Genomic DNA, 25534 nt, shown 5'->3' on the forward strand with positions numbered 1-25534 from the left:
GTATATTCTATGCATTGTTAATTGTTTAGCTTTTTAATGTTTATTTCAGGATTTAGGATCAAGTTGTTATTTATATCAAAGATTTTATGTAAAAGTTCTAGCTAACAGTGTTGTGATTCTGTGTGAGGCAATATTAGTGTTAGGAAACTGACTGTAGCAGCTGCTGGAAGCTCGATGCGGTAAGCAAATGTTTATTTTCATTACTCCCATGTGCACAAAGCTACCGGTATACATAAAGGTGCCCCGAACCTCGAGCTAATAAAGGTAGTCCTGCATTTTGTTTGTTTATGCCCACGACATCTAATGTGATAAGATATAGACTCTCTCTCTCTCTCTCTCTCTCTCTCTCTCTCTCTCTCTCATATATATATATATATATATATATATATATATATATATATATATATATATATATATATATATATATATATATATATATATATATATATATAGATAGATAGATATAGATAAATAGATAGGTAGTGCCTGTAAAATTTAGCTAACTTTACCCTAAATTCCCTCTTATAATTGCCTTCACTATCCACATGACACCAAGGCATATTTTTGCCAATTAAGTCGGGCTCAAACGTCCACTGCCAAAACAGCATACTTGCCCGACGCTGTTAAGATTTTATTTGAAAAACGATAGGACATAGCACCTGAAATCTTTAGTATGTTAATTTCACTCATTGTTACGTAACTTGTTGTAACGTGGAAGTACACCTCACTACCTGAAAAGAAAAAAACAAAAACAAAGAAGGAATTGGTTCTCAAATAGAGTGGTAGATGAACACAATGGAGACTCAGTAATCACGTTATTAGTAGTGAGTCATAAGAAAACTTTAAAAGATTAGACAAACTTAAAGAAAGAGGTGATAGTGTAAGTATTTAAGTATGTTTCAAATAGGGACAACCGCATATAGGCCTGGTGGCTTCTTACAGCTTCCCTTTTCTTTCTCTCATTTTCTATGAATTGTACCTTAGCATGCTTGTGACAGCTGCGTCGCCTGACGTCACAATGAAAACAAACCCTCCCACGTGACGTCAAATGTAAATAAACCGAACATTTCCACGTGAGGAGGAGCGAGGATACAGTACATCATATTTTCTGGAGTGAGGCGAGTGATAAGCTCAAGCACCGAACACCACATCATCAGCAGCACCATGGTTCTGAGAAGGTTTTGTATCTGCGGGTGTTACTACACTCACAACCTCTTCATCAAGGAGTACGAGATGCACGTCAAGTTCGTGGACAGGGAGCAATTTCTCAGCGACTACAAAAAGGTATCAGAGAACTTCAAACCCTAACAAGTCCTTGGGCGTAACTAGGTTGTTTGGTTTGATTACACTACTTTGTACCAGCTTTTTTTTAATGGCAAATATAAAAAAAAAAAACTTAAGAGAATTAATGTAAGTAAGTGTTAAACTGTAACGATTCCCTAGGCGTAACTACTAAAGGTTGTTTGCTTAAATTACACCGCTTTGTGTCATCTTTTTGTACTGACAAGTATAAAAACTTGAAGGATTATACATCTTATGGTTAATTTACTTCTAAAGAACTACCAAATCATTAGATTATAGAAAAAAAAAAAAAAAAAAAAAAAAAAAATATATATATATATATATATATATATATATATATATATATATATATATATATATATATATATATATATATATATATATATATATATATATATATATATATATATATATATATATACAGCTCCAGCTGTGGTATGTATGTTTTCCTAAATAAGAGTATAACTTAGTGATATCCTTCCTTCCTCCCACATTCAGATCCTGTTGAGCAAGAGCTGCTACAAGCCAGAGAGCCTCATTCCTCAGGTGCAGTGCATTCCTCCTCAGTGACACAATGATGGCCTCTGTAATGCCCTGCCTTTAGGAACAGCATGGAAACACATAAGAAATTGATCTAACAGTAGGATAAACAAACCATGAGAGACTGTTGCCTGGGACGGAACCCTTGGCAGGCCGCTCAGGGTCACAGTGTGATGTGTAATCAAGCAGACCGTGATAAACACCTAAGCACAAGTGGACTCTGCTCAGCGTTGACTCTTCTGTTGTTACACATAATTTGTGGCTGTAAAGTGCAGCATCATTGAACTTGTATTTACATTGCTAATTTTGCAGACTGTATTGGGAAGTTCATGTATGTTTATATTGTAGGATTATATATAAAGTCTTCTGTTGTGACTACAGTGTCGGAGAGACCACATTGGTAGCTAAAGTAGTATATATATATTCAATCTTATCTGCATTAATTTGCATAAAGATTTATTTCATAAACTCTTTTTTTTATTTATTTATTTTAATTTGTTTATTCTTTATTGAACACATACCTGCTGGATTAATGCACATTTTGATTCATGGAGCAGAAATGTTATTCATGCAGAAAGCTTCTAGGCAGTAAACGCTCTTTGCCAATCCTCTGCAGCTGGAGGAGGAGTGTGAGCGGCGCAGACATGCAGAGGCACACAGCATTAGGCAGCGGAACTGTGTGTTGGAGCAATACACTCCTCGACACCCTCACCTGTACACTCTGCAGGTGAGTGCTGGAAGATGTAACATTACAGATGTATTGTGAGGGGGAACCATGTTTTTGTATAGTTTCAGTACAAATGATATTGATGATGATTAGCCTTACTAGTCATGGTAATAGTGATATTTGTTCAGGGGGTTCTAGTTTTGCATGCATTTAAAGCCATTCCTAGTGATGGTATGGATGATAATGATGAACCATCCTCTCCCACAGGAATCATTTCTAGACAGTCAGTTTCTGGAGGTGGTTCGAGCAGCCAAGCAGCCTGACCAAACTTCTGAAGGCCTCACATGCCTCCTCCAGGATCACCGGCAGCGTGTCTTTTCCTTCCCAGTCTTCACAAAGGAGTTCTGTAAAATGTTTGTAGAGGAGCTGACACACTATGAAGAGGCGCCACTCCAGAAAGGTCGCCCAAATACCATGAATCAGTATGGGGTATGCATTTCCTCGTCTCTTATGCCTAACAGTTGTTGCTGTGTAACTTATATGGGGACAGTGGACATGAGTTTTATAGTCTACAATACCAAGAAAAAGAGTTGAGAGCCACATCTAGACCCATCGTTGTCTCCAACCAATAAAAATACCACTAAAAATTTACATGATATTTGATGGGAGTTGTCCTTGGTTTTTTACATGCATGATGAAAAATAAGTGAATAAATTGAGTAATCTAAAGTAAATAGAAAGATAAAGAAAACACAGTCCATGCTTTCCCTCCTGAAGAACATTTTTCCATCATGGCCACAGATAAAACTGGATGAGCTTGGCTTCACTGACTTTGTGAGTAGCCTACAGAAGGAGTACCTCAGCCCCATCACAAGGCTCCTCTTCCCTGATTGGGGCGGTGGCTCCCTGGACTCTCACAAGGCCTTTGTGGTCACCTACAAGGAGGGGGAGGATGTGGACCTGAGCTACCACTATGACAATGCTGAGGTAAGACTTGACAACGCGTTGCAGTGTATTGATGGGTAGCAATAAAAATGTACACTAGGAAAGGATAGAAAAATAAATAAACTAAGCAATTTGTAATTAGAAGAAATCTGTAAATCCTCAATGCAATCTAACCTAATATAGTTAATATGGGATATACCGGTAATGAATGTTTGAAGTCAAATTATCCTTTTATTTGAAAAACTCTTGATTGTTATAAGAGGCGACAATATGAACCCTCATAGTGTCTAGAACTTGACACCCTCATTCCTGCTTCTAACAGACTTGCAGGCCCACTTACCCCCAAACTTTATTGTCTTTATATAAAATACATTTTTACAGTTTATATTCTAGCATTGTTTAGGAAAAAAGTGTTGTGTTTGGGTTAAAACAAATTAAACAACAAGACATTTTAATAAACATTCGCTTCCTGGAGTATTTTCATTACATATTTACTTTTCAAAAAGTTAATTTTGAGCAGATGACTTCATGTCCCCTGGTATTTTCTTTATGCCCCCTGTAGGATGCACCTTTAATTTGGGAACCATTACTTTAGAAAAACAATTGCAGATAGGGAACTAATTTTTGCTAAACACAGTAGAGAGTTGGTAAAAGTATAGTGATTGTTGTTTGAATGTCTATTACAGAACATCCCATTATAATGCAGCAACCTGACTTTGCTGAAAGTCCTCACTGTGATGATTATTGATAGGGAAAACTTTCATGGATAATGAAATGACCTTCCTTCCTAAATAGTTCTCTATATCAAGGGTTTATTGTACATCATAACCTGAACCAGTACAGGACAGAAAGTAAGGACAATGTAATCCCCTGTTCTCTGTGGCAGGTCACCCTAAATGTGGCCCTGAATGAAGACTACAGTAATGGTGAGCTCTACTTCGGCCCCATGAGGTCAGAACAGTCATCACACAGGACTGGCTATGCACACCAGCTGGGGCGAGGACTGCTTCACCGAGGACAGCAGTTCCATGGTGCACTGCCCATCATGAGTGGTATCAGGTGGGTGTGGCTTGAGGCAGCACAGCGCACACACTCCAACCACTGTTTATGTTCCAGTGCCCTGTGTCATAATATGCACACATCAGAACTTAATATTGTTCAGTGCCTCAAAAACTCAATTCCTCCATCTATCAGCTCGACACAGCCTTCCTGATAACTACCCCCTCTTCTTCAATGACACTCAGCTGTCCTCTTCTACATTGAACATCCTCAATATGCCCTTTACTAATAATCCAAACTGGAAATTTCAAATCTCTTCTATAGCTAAAACAGCTTCTATGGAGTTAGGTGTTCTGAGTCGTCTCTGCCAGTTTTCTCCCCCCTTCATTTTTTGAGTGAGTGAGATGTTATAAATGAAATTTTGGAAAAACAAACATACATATTACTGTCAGTTGTATATGTATGTGCTTTAATAATTCTTCTCTTCCATAGACACAACCTCATAATCTGGATGCGGTCGTCAGAGGTGAGGAACAAGCTGTGTCCAATGTGCGACCAAACCCCCAAGTTGGTGCCTGTGAAGGAAGGGTTTGGGGACGGCTTCATACAGCTTGAGGAGGATGCGTGTTTCCTCAGCTGAGCATTGCAGGGGGAGGTGAGGAGTGGAGGGGACCTGCTGGAGGGGTTCTGAGGCATATGTGATAATATTGTAGTAAGGAAACTTTCTCACATCTTGCTATGGTTGAAGTAGTCATGTTTTGATTATGAAGTCTGTGATGATGAAGTTTTCTCTTATCTAGATATTGCTTGAACTAGTAAGAGATGTACTGTAGTGAAGAAGTTTTGATAATAAAGTCTATCACATCTAGGTTTAGTTGAAGTAGCAATATTTTGGTAATGAAGTTTTTGCACTTCCAGCTAAGTTTGAAGTGGTAATAAGGTTTAGTTGAAGTAGCAATATTTTGGTAATGAAGTTTTTGGACTTCCAGCTAAGTTTGAAGTGGTAATATTTTGATGAGAAAGATTGTGATGTATATCTGTGATGAAAGTGTGTGCATTTATCTATGATGAATGTCAAGTACAGCTCACAGAAACACTTTTGAATCAATTGAACATTATTACCAACAAACTAATTAGACAATACTAGCAGATCTAACTTTCAGAGTCCAGAAGGAACAAATGCTAATCAAGATTCATTAAAGAAACTTAAATTTATATCAATTGCTAGTGTACATTATTATCAACTGATGAGACATTACTGGTAGATCTGAAACTCCCAGTAAAAAAATGAGTGTGCTGATCTAAATTCATAATATTTCAGTTTAGTCTCAAAGTTAATGATCAGTACAGTTACAGAGCCACTATGTTTCACTTCCTTTGTAGGCAACTGTACAACAACTTAAAGAAGACTGAGTAATAGAGTAGTAACTTTCACACTGCACCAATTACACACAAAAAAAGTACTTCATATTTCAATCAGGCCACCAGTACCCAGATATGATATGCTCTAACTTGGTAACTGATGGAGCTGAGAGGGGCACCAGCCAGCCACCACAAGCACATATGTATAGACATCTATTTTACTACAAATCTGAGTGAGTGTGGTAGTAAGTGTTCATCTAAGCCTGACCTAGTGTGGGTGTGTCTTGGTGTGATAGATCAAACCCTCCAGTCCTTATACCACTCTCCACCACTTGCATAACTACACATGCTGATCCACCCCTCATATTTTACCAGATTTGTAACCCTTTTCCTGCTATTTGGCACATCTTTCCTCAGTCACTAGCCACTCTGAGACATTTCTTCTCTTTCAACAACTACTTCCGAATATTGTGAGGATTAGAAATTGCAAAATCTATTCTTTTCATCAGACTCTTTCCAGTATGTGCTTATAAAGGTTTCAGACAATTTTCAACTGCTGTGAATTGTTCCTTGTTGCAGTGAAAGGGTTTAAGTGTGATTGCTAGACCTGTATTATTTTTTAATCCAGATTTTTTTCTGTTATTTCATTATTTCCATGATTATGATATTAGGATTTGCAATTTTGTTGTGTTTTTCTTTGAAACTTTGTGTTGAAGATTTTATTGGATGTTGAAAGAATTGTAGAGGAAAGTTTAATCAAAATATATAATTCTTAATATTCTACTGATGTTTTCGTAATGTAAATTAACTGTGAATGAACTCTTATCTATTGCTTCATTTGGGAAACTGTGGTGTTTGTATGTATGCATGTATGTATGTGTATGTGTGAGAGAATGTCACTATGTGTGGGAGTGCTCTGATGACTTGAAGATGTTATGCAGGGCTAACCATTCATTACACAAAACATTACAGTAATAAAAGGACAACATAGAGATGGCAAAACCAGAGAAGTCAGAGAACTTGATAGAGTGGCAGAAGAAAGGGAAGTCAGAGATCTTGATAGAGAGAGAGAGGAGGAATGGTGAAAGACAGAGAATACAGAGATCTTGATAGAGAGAGGAGAGCAATGGTAGAAGAAAGCAGAGAAGACAAAGAACTTGATAGAGATTTGAGGAATGTAAGAAGAAAAAAAATACATGGGTAGATCTTGATAGAAAGATGAAAGATATGGTGGAAGAAAGCAGAGATGATAGAAAACTTGATACAGAGAGGAAAGGAATGGTAGAATAAAGCAGAGAAGACAAAGAACTAAATGAAATGTAAGAAGCCTTGCTAGGGTGACCTGAAATAGATGAACAGTTGACAAGTGAAAAAAAAAATAAGATTAGGGAATAGCTTTGTCCTTCAGTCGGGTCATAGAGACTGATGATAATAATGATGATGGTGATGGTGATGATAATGAACTCTATGCTACATTCCTAACCCATAAGTCAGCACACCATTGTAAGAGTATGTGGTGCCTCTGAGTGTCATAATGATGATAATTCCTGCATTACTCAGTTCCTGTTAGTGGTGATAAATATAATTTTATGAGTGTTGGTGCTAAAAGATAATCCTTCCCTTATCTAATTGCTTACTTGAGAGTGCATTTATTTTGGGGAAAGAGAGGAAGAGAGAGAAAGAAAAGAAAGGATGAAAAGAAGGGCTGGAGAAGAAGCAAAGAAAAGGCAAGGGAAGTGAAAAAAAGGATAAAGGAGAAAAAGAGCCAAAACTATGAGGGAAAAATAAATGCAAGGAACAAAGAGAAAACAAAAGAAATGAAGGAAAGATAGAAGAGCAGGAGGAAATATAGAACAGGGAGGAAGGAAGAACTGGAGAAGGAAAGAAAGGGCATGGAAAATGAAAGAAGGATAAGGAAGAGAAAGATAAAACTGTAAAATGGAAAAAGAACATGGAAGAAGGAAAAGAAAAAAAAAAAGGAAATAAAGGAAGGACAGACAGAGGGAGAGACAGAACAGGAAGGAAGGAAGGGTTGAAGAATAAGCAAGGAAAAGGAAAGAAGAAAAGATAAAAATGTATGAGAAAAAGAACTAGGAAGGAGAGAAACGCAAATTAACTAAAAGAAGGATAGATGGACAGAGAAATAAGTAGAATTAAGAGAAAGGAAGGAAGAACTGGGGGACACAGGAAAGACGACAGAAGTAAAGAAGTGATAGAAGAAAAGGAAGAAGAGATATATAGAACAGAGAAGAATTAACGGTTAGATTAAAAAAAAAAGTGAAAACGAAGAAAATGAAAGAAAAATAAGAAAAAAAAAACATTAAAACATCATACCGCATTTTTTTCTTTTTTTTTAGTTACGTAATAGTCTCACCATTAATATATACATGCGTACATACATTCACCCGTTTAACAGATGCGTAAGTGAACTCATATGTTCCTGTTCATTATGTTATCAATCACACTTTGAAATATCACTCGATCAGATAAACACTGTGACTCGCAAGCCTCTCAACACCACACGTGCAGGGAGGGCAAGAATGGGCAGGGCGTACTTATAAACCAAGGAATGTACATAATCCTTGTTATGAACCCTACTGATATGGCCTGGATACTTTTCCGTGACTCACATTAGGTAGGCTTAGTATTATTGATCATGAGTGTAAACTCTTCCCTTGTAAAAAGCAAAGAGCGACCTTTGAATGTCAAGTGTAAATTATGAGGAAAGAAAATGAAGAACTCAGGGATTAAGAGGGGCAAGAGAAAAAAATGAAGAATGAAATAAGAAATATATAAGTATAAAGTAGACAAAGTAATGAAATAAAACATTGAGGATTGACAATACAAAAATAAAGTAAATAAATGAAAGAGTAAAGCTGCATAATTTACGGTAGTTCTCTTATATCATAGTATTTATAAGAAAAAGAAGATACACAGTTCGAAAAATTAATAGATTTCAAGTGTGTAAATTTTAATACATTAACAGAAAACTAAAAATCTACATTCTAAATAATAATAATATAGTAATAATAATAATAATAATAATAATAATAATAATAATAATAATAATGATAATAATAATAATGACACTACTACTACTACTACTACTACTACTACTACTACTACTACTAAATAATAATAATAATGGGGGCCACCGTAGTACAGTGAGACCGCTCTCATTTTGAGACCGAGGGATCCTCAGGCGCACGGGATCCGAGGGTAGGAAGGGCATCCACTCGGGTAACGGGGTCCTTCGTCAGGAAACACTGTCCTAGCTAGGGATTAGGGGCTAGGGAAACCGAACGTAAAACAGAAAATAAATAAATAAATAAATAAATAAAACTGCCACAAGGACACGTCTTTATAAAACTGAAGTGTTCATATTTGAGCATAAACTACAAGCTAGATAATTAATAGGAATAAGAACAACAACAACAACAACAATAATAATAATAATAATAATAATAATAATAATAATAATAATAATAATAACTACCACAATTCCGTTTATTTATACATATAAATGAGGCCGAAAGTTAGAAGACCAATAGGATTCAAGAGTAGTATATCAAATCTAACACCATGAAACATCAGACACACGGAGGATCACATTCACATGAAAAAAGATCAACAACAATTCAAGTTAATTTATAAAATTGACGAAAAAAAGCGGCCGCAAGTTCAGATAATTATGAGATTTACGTGTTTTGAGGCGCCGTGTGTGTGTGTGTGTGTGTGTGTGTGTGTGTGTGTGTGTGTGAAGTTACCGACAAGATTAAGATTAAGATTAAGATTACAGCAAGAAAGCTTTTTTTTTTTTAATTTTTATTTATTTTCTATTATCATTTATTTATTTCTTACCGTCGGTGTAATTTACTGGAACCTTGTTTGATGCCGTGGATGAGAATACGAAGAGAACACAAAAGAAGAGCAAACATCAACAACAGCAGCAGTTTTGTTGGCCCTTACGAGGCTGTTTGTGTGTGAGGTGTGGTGTTTGCTTTCTCTCTCTCTCTCTCTCTCTCTCTCTCTCTCTCTCTCTCTCTCTCTCTCTCTCTCTCTCTACCTATCTATCTAGTAGGTATCTTACCATCTTACCTGAAAAATTTACGATTTAGATAATAATGATAATGATAACGATAATGATAATAACAATAACAGTAATAATAATAAGAATAGTAGTAGTAGTAGTAGTAGTAGTAGTAGTAGTAGTAGTAGTAGTAGTAGTGGTAGTAGTAGTAGTAGTAATAATACTAATACTAATACTAATAATAACAACAACAACAACAACAACAACAACAACAACAAAAACAACAACAACAGAACAACAACAACAGAACAACAACAACAGAACAACAACAAACAACAGCAACAACAACAACAACAAACACCAACAACAATTTACATGTAAAAATAAGACAACATCGTACATTACAAATAATAGTATCGTACGTCATGAGATCCTATTTAAGTCACCAAGATTACATGAAACCGGATCTCTGAGTAACCATGGGGGGGGGAGGTGTTGACATTCTTCACGTAGATCCGCTTAGGTGGGCGGCTGGGTGGCTGGGCGAGGCTAGACTCATCATTACGTACGCACCCGAAGTACAATAGGAGGCTGTTATCCCTTCTCCCACACTCCAAACACGGGGATACTTTGGATAAAGCTCTATGGAAGGAAATTCAGGCAAAGTAACTGTGTTTTTTGGCGTGGTTATATTGTAAATTTGTATTGGTTTAGTAAGGTTTTGAAATGTGAGTCAGGGTTTGCGATAAGAGAGGCCCGGAGATAAGATTCCTATCAAACAAAGCGTTAGTGGCAAAGTTTACTCACAGTACCAAATTTTCGATAAGTGATCATGTATGGAGGTTAAAAGATTAATTGCGTTATTTTCTGAGATGTATGGAATGCATCTGTAAGGATTACTGATTAGTATTAAGGTGCAGGTGTAAGGGTGAGTTAGGGTGTGCATGGCGATACGTCAGTGCACCAGCTCACACTTGGCAGCCGCGTTACTTTTATCAGATAAGGGAAACTAGCGAGCAAGGCGAGTATTACCACACAGTACTCGCCCCAAGTCGGTTCCGGAGTGGGGATAAGGCGCGCTTCTTGTGTGCTGGCTGCGATTGCTGTTACCGTCCCGCGGGTTATGGGACAGCAGTGACGCTTCAAGCACTCCTAATTTACTGTGTGCTGAGTAACTTTCTGAAGTGACAGTCTTCGCGCCGTGTGTCTCCTGCCGGCAAACGAAGGAGCATGACGCGGTGGTGGGGCTTGGTGGCGGTGGTGGTGGTGGCGGTCTGCAGGGTGACGCAGGCAACAGAGGCGACGCAGGCTGCTGGGCCGCTGACGAAGGAAGATCTGGATTTGCTACATCAACAGGTGGAGCAGGATGAGAAGCTGGAATGGGTGGCGAATATCCTGGAGAAAGAAGGAACTTATGGTATGCTTGTTCATTTGTTTACCACGAATTTTCAAACTTCTTATGTCTTTTACTTTTAGCAGGCTGTAATAGAAGTTATTGGGGTGTTTAAGGGTGTTTCCAAGATTCAAATTATAGTTAAACAAGGGTTCTGCATCACCGGTGAAGAAATAGATTCTGAAAACCCAACTAATCATCTCTGTGGCCTTTGAAAACAGTTCTTATGAGAGCCAATAGTGTTTCGTAATGCGGTTTCAACCAGTTCATAAGCTAACTGAACTTGTTGGATGCAAAAACCTGATAGTAATTAACCGAATTTACACACCCAAAATTAGCCTTCTTCCTCCATAATGTTTTTTTTAATTTTTTTTTTAAGTCTGTCAGGCGCACCGAGCTTCGAACCATATTGTGAAACATTTCTACGCGGCACCTCCACACTTTCAAAAGGCTCTAGTTGAAGCTACACAGGTTTTCTAGGGTGCATTTATGGTTCTAGTGATATATTAACAAGATTCCTACATTATTAACATAACAAGCATTCTTTAGAACCTGGGTAATCATCTCTGTAGCCTTTGAAAATAATCGTGGTGAGAGAGCAAAGCATTTCTGAATACTGACCGAAGACAGAACCACCGGAAATATCTAAAATGGCGTCCCTATTGGTTCATTGGCCTGTCTTCGCGCTCCGTGAGACTGTGCGCGTAATGGCGGTGATGACGTAGTTTGTGCTGGCGGTGGCGTTGTTGTCGAGTTCTAGGGAGCGAAGAAGTCCAAGTCAACTTTCTTTTATTTGCTCTGTCTTTCCCGTTTCCCGCGCGCGCCAGAAAGGAAGCTACTGGGAGCCAAGTCAGAATACCAAGTCGTCTTCCTGCTGAAACAAAACCGTGTGGGACTAAAGACGGACTATTGACTGAGCCCGTATTCTGAAACGCTTTGTTCTTTCATCAGCATTATTTTCAAAGTCAACATAGATGATCAGTTGGGTAGTCATGGCTTTTTATTCCAATGATATACAGAATTTTTGTCAAACTATCACTAGAATCGTGCAAACACCCTTGCAAACTCCAGTAACGTCCACTGCAGCAAACTAGTCAAGATGAAGTGCTAAAACTTTAAAAAATACGAACTTTCATACAGTCTACAGCTTGAAATGACATCGTGAATTCCTCTTCCTTGCGCTATTTTGTGGTTCTTACTCATTCTGCTTAAGTTGTAATAGGAAGAAAAGTTAGAAATAATCTCTTCATGGAGTCATCTCTCACAAGACGATTGGCTAGATGGGAATGAAATATCTCCGTAACAAATAAAAAGGTACTTGAGAATGATAAGAAAGGAAAAAAGACAAGCAAACAAGAGATTACTGGAGTGGAGATAACAGGAGGAAGAACAGGGAGGAGATAGAACATGAAAGAAGTCACACAGAACTTTCCCGTCAACCCAAGAGACTTCAACAGACAGACGAATAGATAGATAGATAGACAGATTGACGATATATCCCAATCCCCCAAATTTTGTTAGGCCACGAAAACAAACAAACAAAAAGACAAATCAATAGTAACGAAAATAATAACACACGTAGAGAAAGAATAGAAAATAGTTACGGTACTGTGTGGAGGAGAAAAGAAGGACGGTTGAAAAAGAACAAAGAAAACGATAGCAATAGATGACAGCACGCAGGGAGGAGAGGAATGAATGAAAGGTTCTTGGAGTAAACTTCAGGAGAGAAAATAGAACCTGAATGCGTAAAGGAAGGAAGGAAGTGAAAGAGGTGGATTAAGAAGGTTTTGGTGGGTGGAGAGTACTGGCTTGCTGGCTTGTTGACTTGCTGGCTTGAGGTCTTATGCCCGCCTCGCTTCTGCTATTATCGTACGTGGATAAGATAAAGGAGAGCCATACCAGCTAGCGACGTGACTGACTCATTGGCTGACTGACTGACTCACTCACTCACTCACTTACCCACTTACTCACGTGTCTCTGATAAGGAAAGGTATTTTATGGGAGGTTTGGGGGAGGGAAGATGTAAAAGGAAATAGTGATGATAATGACAATAAAAATGAAGATAATAGATTAATGCTACGGAATTCTTTGATAAATTATACTGTTGTTAATGATGTGATAAAATGACGCTTTTATTTTTCGATTTATTTATTTATTTATTTATTTATTTATATATTTTTAGATTATACTGGAGTTACTTTTTTGTTTCAGGTTTTTCTTTTTTTGTCTACATTAAAAAGTGCATTTCAAAGTTAATCACTCTCACCTGTATTAAGTTCAAGTTCACCTGAGTTAACTAATTAAGGACAGCTCGCCAGACCCTCACCTGACGCCGCTCACCTGCACTGATTACACCGCCCCACCTTTCCTCACCTGTCATAACAAACTGATCACCTAACACGTCCCTAATTAATCCATCCTCACCTGTCCTTATCTCTTATTAACATCTATTAACATCAACTAAATTCACCTCTTCTGAAACTGCTTTCGTCTTCAACATTTTTTTTTTTTTAAACCTTTGTTTCTTCTTGTCCGTGTTCTTATTGTTGTTGTTGTTGTTGTTCTTCTTCTTTTTTTGCTTTTTTCTTTCTTTCTTTCTTTCTTTCTTCTTCTTCTTCTTCTTCTTCTTCTTCTTCTTCTTCTTCTTTTTCTTCTTCTTCTTCTTCTTCTTCTTCTTCTTCTCCTTCTTCTTCTTCCTCGTCTTCGTCTCTTCCCCCTCCTCCTCCTCCTCCCCCTGTCCCATTAAATGCACCCTAACATATCCTCACTAACAAGAACTGACCTAAGAACAACTCCACTTAACACAACACAAGACAAACCCTCCCAAAGCAACGACACGATTTCCAGTGACACTCCCACATCCGGTAAAGAGCAGAGATAGTTTTCAGTTACCCTGTTGAGATTCCTGGCTATAGAAAACGTAGGAATTATAATTTTCTCTCACCCCTATTCTGTCCACCTCCTTCATACCAGTTGATCAGTATTCGCAATCTTTCATCCCGCTCACTAGTGAACAGTGGAACTACCTGCCTGCTTCTATATTTCTGGAACTTCCTGCCTGCTTTTATATTTTAAGGCACTTCTCTAGGTTTGGTTAATAATTTTGGGGCGTTTTTAAGCTAAGACTTGCATCTCAGTGGGTCTTTTTTTTTTTTTTTGTGTGTGTGTATACGTAAATTTTGTTGACCTTGGCCAGTATCCGTCTTACATAAAAAAAAAAAAAAGATAGAGAAAGGGACACTTCATCTCATCTCACCTGTCCTTGCTTCTCCTCACCTGTTGATTCTATTCCCCCGCCGCCTCCAGATCCTATGAAGTCGAGGGTGGCGCCTGCTCCTGACGGCGGTCCTCCCAGGGTGCAGCGCGGCAACTCCAGGGTGAAGAGAAGCTTCGATGACTTCGGGAATGGTAAGCAAGTCGTGTGTGTGTGTGTGTGTTTGTTGGTTCTATCCTCGTTCTTACTGTGATTTAAATGGTTGTTGTTGTTGTTGTTGTTGTTGTTGTTGTTGTTGTTGTTTAAAATATAAGAACATAAGAAAATAAGGGAAGCTTCAAGAATCCATCAGGCCTACACGTGGCTGTCCGCTGTCCCTATATAAAACATACATGTACTACATATCTACCTATCATATACTATACTATATTTCTACTATATACTTTCTATTCATATTTTCATCTATCATCCAGTCATCCATAATTTTATATAATTTTATTGTTCCTGTTCTGGTTCTTCATGACGGTAAGTAAAACAAGCGCCTGCACTCTATTCCGTATCTTGACACTGCTGAATAAACCAATCTGATCCTACATGACAGCGAAACACACACACACACACACACACACACACACACACACACACACACACACAGACACACGCCTTACAAACACTACCTATCCAATCCTGACTCCTCTCCTGCACCACAACAGACCCCATGATGTCGAGGATGGCGCCCAGGCAGTGGCAGCCAGACTCGGGGCCGTACGCCATCACCGCGGAGAGGCTGAAGGAGATCCGCGCCCAGAAGATGTACCCTTACTTCGACGCGGACCAGAGGGGCGGGAACGGCGACCTGGAAGTGAACATCAACACACAGAACACGCAAGTCAACAAGCAACTCAACTTCCTCCTCCCCTTCTTCGGATTTGGTCTCAACTATACTTGGGTGAGTGTTGTGTGTGTGTGTGTGTGTGTGTGTGTGTCCAATTTTCTTTCTTTTCTTTTCTCTGGCTTCCTTTCATTCCCGTCCCCCTCCACTCCTCCAACATTCCTTCACCAATACGTTCTTCCAACAGGTCTCCCTCAACGGCTACCTGGGGTTCTCAGACGCTCCCTTCAACTGGGCCAACTACCCGCTGAGCTTCCCCGTGCAGGACTGGCCCACGAGACCCGACCCCTCCTTCATCGGGCCCTTCTACTCCAAGTGCAACATCGGGGAGCTGCGGCCCGGGGATGACTACAGCAAAAGGCCCGGTGTCTACTGGAGGTGTGTTGTGGGTGGTGGTGGTGGTGGTGGTGGTGGTAATGATGAGAAGTGGTTGTTGTAGTAGTAGTAGTAGTGGTAGTAGAAGTAGTACAAGTGATAATGATAGTAGTAGTAGTGGTAGTAGTAGTAGTAGTAGTAGTAGTAGTAGTAGTAGAAGAAGAAGAAGAAGAAGAAGAAGAAGAAGAAGAAGAAGAAGAAAAGTAGTAGTAGTAGTAGTAGTAGTAGTAGTAGTAGTAGTAGTAGTAGTAGTAGTAGTAGTTGTTGTTGTTGTTGTTGTTGTTATTGTTGGTAGTGGTGGTGGTGTAACTAGCGTCTGCACAAAACAGCAGTAGCAAAAGCAGTATTGCACACACACACACACACACACACACACACACACACACACACACAGTGACACCATTACGAGAACAAGCAGAGGTGGAATGCAAATGTCATGCCTACTATTAAATCTTGCGTTGGTGGTGGCGACTGATAACGAGAGAGAGAGAGAGAGAGAGAGAGAGAGAGAGAGAGAGAGAGAGAGAGAGAGAGAGAGAGAGAGAGAGAGAGAGAGAGAGAACCTTACATACCTTCCTGCCTATGTAAGCAAGTACGTTATAACCACTTCTAGTTCCGGATTACTTTTATCAAACAATGAGATAAGATTTCACTGTACTGATACCAACACCTGCCTTGCTGTGAGAGCCTTGTCTACGCCTTGAACTTCCTCCTACACCACCACCCACTACCTGTGCAAATTACTGAGTCCCCTCTAATCACCACATATAACGATGGAGTGAAGAGGCACTGATGCTATTCTACAGCTTAATGGCCACAAAGCAAGTTACATTAAGTTATAGAAGCAACAAGTTTAACATAGATTAACAAGATTTCTACATTATTCTTTCATTCCTCGCTATCATGATACCCACATTTCTTCCTTGCAGCCTCATATCCATTCATATCTATAATTTCTGCACCAATTCCATCTATAGTTCAATGACCACCGAGTCTCACATGCATTCATATATATCATTATCCACTAAACACTCTGTATCTATTCCACCTGTCACATCCTGTATCTAGCTCCACATATCCATATCATTCTTTTCCTCTTCCACTCCCAATGCCTCTGTATCTGTTCCATTTAGCACATCCTGTTCGACGATCCACAGACCCGCATCATTCTCTTCCTCTTCCTCCCCCAAGGCTCCTGTATCTATTACATCTATCACGTCTATCCTTTTCTAGCTTCACACACCCATATAATTTTTTCCCACTTCCTCTCCCAAAGTCTCTGTATCAATTCCGTTTATCACATCCTATTCTAGCTTCACGGACCTGTATCATTCTCTCTAATTGCCTCTGTATCTATTTCATCTATCACGTCCTGTTCTAGCTTCACACACCCCCATAACATTCTTTCCCACTTCCTCTCCCAAAGCTTCTGTTATCTATTCCATCTACCATATCCTGGTCTTCGCTTCACACACCCATCTCATTCTCTTCTCACAGGTTATTGACACCCTCACACACACTCACTCCTCATAATACCCATGCTATTAACCCGCGCACCGTTCATAGGACCATATTCTGAAACACTTCTGCGCCACACCTCCACTACATTCAAAAGGTCTAATTGAAGGTACATGGCTTTTTAAGGATGTTTTTTTTACGGTTTTAGTGACAGATTAAAAAGATTTCTAGATTATTGAAAGGAGAAACAACCTTGAGAACCCAGAATATCATCTTTGTGGCCCTTAAAAATAGTCGTGGAGAGAAAGCAAAGCGTTCCTGGGTACGGTCATGCTCACACCATCCTCTCCTGAAACCCTCTCACTCATACTCGTGCTAGCCAATCCACACCCTTCATCCTTCACTCCCCATACACTGCCTGGCCTCCACCTCCTGACAGCCACCACCAGCCACACACTCCTTCATCCTTCTCACCCAACACCACCCACTCGTGACATAGGGTGATGGAACGTGTGTGTGTGTGTGTGTGTGTGTGTGTGCACGCACGCTGTTTTTGTTGTTGTTGTTGTTGTTGTTGTTGTTGTTGTTGTTGTTGATGCTGCTGCTGGTGTTGTTGCTGTTGTTGTTGTTGTTAGTGGTGGTGGTGATTTTGTTATGAATTTTTGTTACTAGAGAGAGAGAGAGAGAGAGAGAGAGAGAGAGAGAGAGAGAGAGAGAGAGAGAGAGAGAGAGAGAGAGAGATAAAATTTTTTTTCTTAACGCCAATAGGTTTAGTAGTGGTAGCAACGGTAGGGTGGGTGGGAGGTGGGAGGCAGTGGAGGGGGGAGAAGGAGAGTGGCACAGCTCTCTACTTCTTATCGTGTTATCAGCATCGATAAACAAGAACCACAGGGCACCACGACACACACACTCTCTCTCTCTCTCTCTCTCTCTCTCTCTCTCTCTCTCTCTCTCTGTGTGTGTGTGTGTGTGTGTGTGTGTGTGTGTGTGTGTGTGTGCTATATCATCTTTGTTGATTTTTCCTTTTCTCCGTGGCCTTTCAAAATTTAGGCCTTTTATTTCTATTTGTTTTAATTTAATTTATTTATCTATTTATCTTTTTATTTATTAATCTATTTATTAGTCATTCTTGTTCATAAACTCTTGCCCATTTCCTAGTGATTTTTCCCTTTTGTTTAAGTGGCCTTTCAGCATTTTTGTTTTTATTTATTTATTCATCAATTTATATTGTTATTTTTCAGACATTTCTTCGCAAAATTTCTTCATTACTCTGCTGATTTTCCCTTTTCTTTTCGTGGCTTTTCAAAATTTAGTTTGTTTATATCTATCTATTTATTATTATTATTTTTTATTAATTTACTTTGTTATTTTCCCTATCCTTCTTCATAAACCTCTTCCCTAACTCCTCGCCTCCTGCAGGATGGCACGTGATCTGCCGTCTCGCGAGGACCAGTTCAGCGTGGAGCTTCGGGAGCGGCTCATGTGGGACATCCGGGAGGGCATGGTGGGCACGGCGATCTTCAGGCCAAAGCACGCCATCATTGTCACTTGGAAGAACGTGACCTTCGCTGGGGGCTCCGTGAACACTGATGCCAAATTTGTGGTGCGTAGGAGGAAGAAGAGGTAGTAGAGGAGGAAGAGGAGGAGTAGGAAAGGGAGGGAAGGTCTTGTGTTATGTAAAAAAAGAGTCGTAGGGGAGGGAAGGAGGAGAGGGAAAGATAAAATAGATGTGCATGTATTTGAGAGGAAATAGGAAAAGAAGTGAGATAAGAAAGATGATTAAGAAATGATTAGAAAGATTTAAGACAGAAGGGTGGAAAGTGGCGAGGAAGGAAAATGAGGGAGAGGAAGGAGGTGAAGAAGGAAGAGGAAAAGGAGGGTTACATAAGTTATTGATACGTGAGAAGAGGAAGAGAGAGAAAAAAAGTGAAGAAGAGGTGATGGTGGAATAGGAGCAGGAAGGGGATTATATAGGTTACTGAGGGGAGGAAAAGATGAAAACAGGAGTAGAAAGAAGAGATGATGGTAGAAGAAGAGGAGAAAGAGGATTGCATAGGCTATTGATACCAAGTTTGTGGTGCATAACAGATGAGGAAAAGGAGGAGAAGGTGGTGGTGCTTGCGATAGAAGAGAAGAAGGAGGAAGAGGAGAAGGATTACATATATATTATAAACCAAACAGCAACAAACTATCTAATCTTTGCATAGCTATTCCTCTCCTCTTTTCTCCTTCATTTCTTTCTCTTCTATACCACTACACACCGCTCATCCTTTCCTAGCATAGCCTACCATTCATTTAAACCCTTTTCCTTTTCTTCCCAGACGAACACCTTTCAGCTGGTAGTGGCCACGGATGAGATCAGAACCTACACCATCTTCAATTATGACTACATGTCTTGGACATCTCACACTGAGGCAGGAGGCTCTACTGACGAAGGCCAAGGCGGTGTACCAGCTTTTGTAAGTTCCCCCCCCTTTTTTTTTTATTAATACATAATACACCATTTTTCATGTTGGGGACTGTACAGGTTAAAGGAGATATTTTGGGTACCCGCTATCCAAAAACCCACCCAACTGTCTAAGTTAAGATCTTATATTTACTGTACAAATGTCACTGTCACTTGTGAGGCCGATCCTCTGCCACTGTCGCACACGAGGCCTAACCAATGCCGTACTCTGTTGACGTGTCACTGTCACTCATAAGCCGAACTTCTAATATCTACGCCCGTGTCAGTGTCACGCATTTCTTTGAACCACTGGTTCACTAATACTTCGAATTTCTGGCCTTCGCACGCTGCAACACTAAGGTCGTCCGGTCACTTGTTCGAGGCCAGAAATTTGTTTCATCACTGCACACTCTTTTGCTTGAACTGTCTTTGGTGGTGGGTGGAGTGATACCGTGGAGCCTCCGCTGCATCTTGTCCAGGACAGCGAGGTGGAAGGGCGCCTCTCCGCCCCAGGCGAGGCAGGAGAACTAGAGAGGAGCGGGTCTTGGCTTTGTACAGCAGCTCCCGTCCCCTGCTGTCCAGGAGTCCGGTCATCCTTCTGAGGCAGGCCAGCTTCCCTGCTGCTGACCTGGCGAGCTGAGTTATGTGTGCCTGGTAGGTCAGCTTGCTGTCAAACGTGACTCCCAGGATCTGCAGCTCCTGCTGAGGTGTCAATTGCGCCCCATTGAGAGTGGGGCAGATGTCATGCACCATCCTGGACACCACGAGCAGCTGCGTTTTTTGGGGGGCGAAGGTGATTTGCCATCTACGTCCTCAGTTCTCCAGGCGGCGTAATGTGGTGTTCAAGCGGGCCGTCACCTCTTGTTCTTTCCTTAGTGAGAAGGGCAGCGACAAGGTGACGTCATCGGCATAAGCGCGGGAACGAGGTTAAACATGTCGTTGACATAAACGTTCCAGAGTAATGGGCCCAGCACGCTGCCCTGTGGAACACTTGCGCCTATTTTCACTGCTGAAGACTGCTGACCTTTGCGGACTATCCGCATCTCCCGCTCGTGTAGGTAGTCACGCAGCAGCTCCAGCAGGGCGCCGCCCACTCAGACCGTGTGTAGTCGCTCCACCAGGCCAGCGTGCCACACACGGTCAAAGGCGCCGGCGATATCTAGCGCCAGGATAGCCGTGAGACTCCCCTTATCCAGGGCGTCACTCCACTCGTTTGACAGCAAAGGATGAGGTCTGCTGCCGAGTGAGCTTTCCTGAACCCGAACTGCTTGGCGCTGAGAAGATGCTGACTGTCGAGGTGGGACGTGAGGCGCCTCGCTAGGATGCCTTCCAGCACCTTCCCCACCACTGACAGCAGGGAGATGGGGCGGTAGTTCGCTGCCTCCGATCTGCTGCCCTTCTTGTGTACTGGCACCACATGGCTGGTCTTCCAGATTCTCGGCCATCTTTCTTGGCACAAGATGGCCTCGAATAACTTGGAGAGAGGGTGTGCCAACACTCCAGAGCACCTGCGAAGTAGGCGGGGACCAAAAGCCTTGTTCTCCTCGAGGGCTGAGAGGGCAGCTCGCACCTCTCCCTCAGTTGTGGTGATTGCGGTCAGCCTGTCCCCCGCGACCACAGGGAGGGAGGGAGGGAGGAAGCTTGGTGGGGTGAGGGACAGTCATCTTGCGGGCAGTGTTGGGCCAGCAAGTCCACCTTATGCTTATTTCTTATAAGGAGTTCCCCAGATTCTTTGAATTGCATCCGTTTTCTATCAAAGCCTCCTTGAGAATTTTGTGTTATTATTGTAGTGTTTTGGTTATTTAGAGTATTGTCCCTTGTTTCAGGAGTGTGTTTACATATCTCAGGGTACAACTGATAGCTTGCTATAGTATAAAAGTTACTGAGACTAAAAAATGTAATACTGATGAGAAAACTTATTCTATCGTAAAAGTTAGAAAGTTTTAAGAGTTTAATAAAGTGGCGTGATGATTTCATTTAACTTACTGACGAATGATGATAATGATTAACTCTCTCTCTCTCTCTCTCTCTGGTTTCACATTCTTCTTGCTATTCTTTCAATCTTCTCTCTTCCTTTCCTTCTCCTCCTCCTCCTCCTCCTCCTCCTCCATGCTCCACAGGTCGGGTTCAACGCAGGCAACGGCACCAGGTCTTACGAGTACACACCCTACAGTCAGAAGCTTTACATTCGTGACCTCGCTGTGGCAGGGAACGCGAACGGCTTCCCTGGGCGACACATGTTCAGAGTGGACGAGAAGATTCTGGCGGGCTGCTGCAGGAGGGAGGAAGGTGAGAGGGAGAGGGAGAGGGAGAGAAAGAGTGAGGGGTGTTTCAAGAGGAACGAAAGGAAAGGGAGTGAGAGAGAAACGGAATGTGAGATTAGATAGAGGGATGGGATGGGGAGAGGTGTGTTTTAGGAGAGAGAGAGAGAGAGAGAGAGAGAGAGAGAGAGAGAGAGAGAGAGAGAGAGAGAGAGAGAGAGAGAGAGAGAGAGAGAGTCATCATTGTACTGTAGAAAAAAAGGGAGATAAGAGAGAAGGAGAGGATGAAGAATGGATGAAACTACAACACGAAATAAAGAGAGAAATAAAAAGGAGACAAAACAATGCTGAACGAAGAAGTAACACACACACACACACACACACACACACACCTACTCCAAGCTTACCAGCCACCCCTCCTGAACAGAACTGAAGGAGTACCCGCTGACATTCTCCCCGGAGCAAGGGAACATGCTGGGCGGCACGCTGGTAAACCTGACGGGGCCCTGCTTCAAGACCAGCTACCGCCTCACTTGTCAGTTTGATACCACGGCTGTCGAGGGCTACATCCTGGACGACAACCGCGCCACCTGCATCATGCCTCAGCTCTATGTCTCTGGCTACGTGGACTTCTCTATCTCTATCAACAACGGGCCGTATTACTGGAAGGGGAAGTTCTTCGTTGGTACGTGACCGGTTCTGAGGAATGTGTTCGTTGTGAGATTCTTTAGTATCTTATCTTTTAACTTTTACGTTCTGTAGGTTCTCGTTGTTGTTGTTGTTGTTGTTGTTGTTGTTGTTGCTGTTGTTGTTGTTTAGGGTTTTTGCGTGGTTGTTGTGTAAGTTGTGGTTTTCAAGGGTTTTTTTTCGTACCTATAGTGGAAGTTGTGGAGGTTTTATTTAGTGGATTATTGTCATTCTAGTGGAAGTTTTATGGTTTTCAAGGATTTTTCGTGATTCTTTTAGTGGAAGTTGTATTTTTTTTTTTTCAGAGAGAGAGAGAGAGAGAGAGAGAGAGAGAGAGAGAGAGAGAGAGAGAGAGAGAGAGAGAGAGAGAGAGAAATACGAAAACTTTTATACTCCCCCTTCAGTATTCCTTACCACCCTCCTGTCCATGAACAGAGACGCCCCTGACGGCTCCTGAGGGCGTGTGGTTCAAGGACGACAAGTACCAGCACCACTCCCCAGAGGTGCTCAACGTGGAGTGGCTGGCGGGCAACCTCACCATGAACCGGGACGCGCAGGCGCAGATATCCCTCTACGGCTACAGGGAGATCAGCATCAAACCAGAGATTGTGTATATTGACATGCTTGTGGTGAGTGTGCTGTGTGTGTGTATGTGTGTGTGTGTGTGTGTGTGTGTGTGTGTGTGTGTGTGATTCCCACTTAAACCACTCAATTCCCATTCACGCTCTCCTCAGTCCCCTCTCGAAATACTCACTTCCCGCACACATCCCTCTAAAACAGCACCCAGTCGTCTCAGTTCCCTCTCAAACCCACTCAATTCCCACTTAAACCACTCAGAAAACTCATTTCCCACTCAAACCCACTCGGCTCCCAATTAAACCACTCCATTCCCACTCAAACCCATTCTGTCCCCACTCAGACCCACTCAGCACACTCAGTCCCACTCATTTCCCATTTAAACCCACTCAAACCACTCCCACTCACCTCCCTCTTACACCCCATCTTCTTTCCCTCCCCCACCAGGAAGGTATCCCCAACACCGGGTCCTTTGTCCTTACCACGGCAGACTTCATGAGCCGCGACAACAGGGAGCTACTGGACCTGGAGATGGGTCTTGTTATGATCAACCTCACCATTCCGGAGCCTCTCTATGGCCTGGAGAAGTCAACGTAAGTGTGTGTGTATAGGGGGAGGTGGTGTGTGTGTGTGTGTGTGTGTGTGTGTGTGTGTGTGTGTGTGTGTGTGGCTTATTGAAAACTGTTGTAATTCTTCCTCAGTTCCTTGTAATCCTTTGAAATCCTTTTGTAATCGTCTTATAATCCTTTAAAATATGTTATAATCCTTTGAAACCCTTTGGAATCCCTCTTAACGCCTTGCAGTCCTTTGAAATTCTTCGTAATCTTTTTTATAATCACTTGAAATCCTTTGAAACAATCCCTTATAGTCCCTTAATCCTTTTGTAATTCCCTTATGACTCTTTGAAACCTTTTGAAATCCTTTCAGTCTTTAGTAATTTCCTTATAAGCATCTGAAATCGCTTGTAATCCTTTTAATTCCTTGTAATTATCTTAAGATCCTTTGAAATCTTTTATAATCCCATGAAATAAGTTATAATCCCGTTTGATCCTCACTTGAAACTCTTTGGAAATCTTTACGATCTTAAGTCTTAAAACCGTTAGCAATGCCTTAAAATCAATTGAAACCTTTTAAAAACCTTTGAAGACCTTTGTAATGACCTCTGATTTCTTGTAACCCTCCCTATAGTCTCTTGAAAACCCTTTTAATACCTTCATATCCTTTGTAACCCTCCCTTCCCCTTCTCTTTCCCCCAGAGCGGTGTGGTCGCGGCCGGTCCCCCTGGCGTGGTACTTCAGGTTCCAGTGGGAGCGGGTCTTCGGCAGCAGCTGGCCCTCCGCGATGTGCGACCGCTGGATTGAGAACGACAGGAACCTCAGGAACTTTGCCTACGAGGTGAGAGAGAGAGAGAGAGAGAGAGAGAGAGAGAGAGAGAGAGAGAGAGAGAGAGAGAGAGAGAGAGTTTTGGTTTTTGTTGTTTTCTTTTTTATTCTTTTATTTGCTCCTCTCTCTCTCTCTCTCTCTCTCTCTCTCTCTCTCTCTAATAATGATAATAATAATAATAATAATAATAATAATAATAATAATAATAATAATAATAATAGCAACAATAATAATGATGATACTACTACTACTACTACTACTACTACTACCACTACTACTACTACTACTACTACTACTACTACTACTTCTAACAACAACAACAACAACAACAAAAACATCAACAACATTCATCTCCCCTGTACATACTCGTTACCTGCCTGTGCTGTCTCTCACCCGCGTCCCTTCCCTTAGGTGGAGCGGTGCCCGTGTCTCCTGCAGCAGGCGGTGGCGGACAAGGGGCGCTTCCTGCCTGACTTCTCCTGCGACAAGGACGGGAACACTCAATGCGATTACCACTTCGGTGCCATCCACTGCGTCCGCACGGCTCTCCCCAAGTACGTGAACACACACACACACACACACGTTTTTCTACATATTGTTGTTGGCTTTTTCTTTTCTTTTCCTTTTTTTTTCAACTTATGATGCATTTGTGTTGTAGATTTTATTTATTTATTTTTTTTTAATGTGAGAACGTGTCTTATTATTTTTCTCTTTTGTTTGTTTCTTCTTTATTTATTCATCTATCTATCAATCTATCTATCTATATATCTACCTGTCTGTCTCTCTCTCTCTCTATCTATCTGTCTCTCTATCTTTCTATCTATCCATCTACCTATTTAACTATCTATCTACCTATCTATTTACCTATCTATTCACTTATCTTTCTTTCTTTCTTTCCCTCTTTCCTTTTTTTCTTTCTCACTTTCTTCGTTCTTTTCCTTCTTTCTCCCTTGTGTGCATGTGTGTGCGTTTGTGTGTTCACGTAAGAGTGTGTGCATACGTAGG

The 25534-nt window shown here is 41.1% G+C and overlaps 2 protein-coding genes across 4 annotated transcripts in view; both read left to right on the plus strand.

The window, feature by feature from the left end:
- Positions 1 to 1015: 1015 nt before the first annotated feature.
- Positions 1016 to 6595, plus strand: LOC135110285 (2-oxoglutarate and iron-dependent oxygenase domain-containing protein 2-like). The gene is made up of 7 exons (XM_064022453.1): positions 1016 to 1284; positions 1801 to 1848; positions 2459 to 2569; positions 2777 to 2998; positions 3310 to 3495; positions 4340 to 4512; positions 4945 to 6595. The coding sequence occupies exons 1-7, from the start codon at positions 1165 to 1167 to the stop codon at positions 5090 to 5092; spliced, it is 1008 nt and encodes a 335-aa protein (XP_063878523.1). The 5' UTR covers positions 1016 to 1164; the 3' UTR covers positions 5093 to 6595.
- A 4330-nt stretch (positions 6596 to 10925) lies between these two features.
- The window catches only part of LOC135110286 (protein mesh-like), a 28616-nt gene continuing 14007 nt past the window's right edge, over positions 10926 to 25534 (plus strand). For all 3 annotated transcript variants that reach the window (XM_064022456.1, XM_064022457.1, XM_064022455.1), the window contains exons 1-12: positions 10926 to 11261; positions 14544 to 14645; positions 15165 to 15400; positions 15531 to 15721; positions 18596 to 18779; positions 19498 to 19635; positions 21743 to 21911; positions 22311 to 22568; positions 23006 to 23199; positions 23594 to 23739; positions 24403 to 24541; positions 24941 to 25083. In XM_064022456.1, coding sequence (XP_063878526.1) covers positions 11075 to 11261; positions 14544 to 14645; positions 15165 to 15400; positions 15531 to 15721; positions 18596 to 18779; positions 19498 to 19635; positions 21743 to 21911; positions 22311 to 22568; positions 23006 to 23199; positions 23594 to 23739; positions 24403 to 24541; positions 24941 to 25083 — 2087 coding nt within the window. In that variant the 5' untranslated portion in view covers positions 10926 to 11074. The remainder of the gene's footprint in view (positions 11262 to 14543; positions 14646 to 15164; positions 15401 to 15530; positions 15722 to 18595; positions 18780 to 19497; positions 19636 to 21742; positions 21912 to 22310; positions 22569 to 23005; positions 23200 to 23593; positions 23740 to 24402; positions 24542 to 24940; positions 25084 to 25534) is intronic.

The sequence above is a fragment of the Scylla paramamosain genome, chromosome 20 (assembly GCF_035594125.1).
Source record: "Scylla paramamosain isolate STU-SP2022 chromosome 20, ASM3559412v1, whole genome shotgun sequence".
Classification (NCBI taxonomy): domain Eukaryota; kingdom Metazoa; phylum Arthropoda; class Malacostraca; order Decapoda; family Portunidae; genus Scylla; species Scylla paramamosain.

Excerpts from the sequence above, each read along its gene's own strand:
- LOC135110285 (XM_064022453.1), top strand. The coding sequence starts at position 1,165 with ATGGTTCTGAGAAGGTTTTGTATCTGCGGGTGTTACTACACTCACAAC. Across the intron at positions 2,570-2,776 it reads CTCACCTGTACACTCTGCAG|GAATCATTTCTAGACAGTCA; the intron begins GTGAGTGCTGGA and ends CCTCTCCCACAG. Across the intron at positions 4,513-4,944 it reads CCCATCATGAGTGGTATCAG|ACACAACCTCATAATCTGGA; the intron begins GTGGGTGTGGCT and ends TCTCTTCCATAG.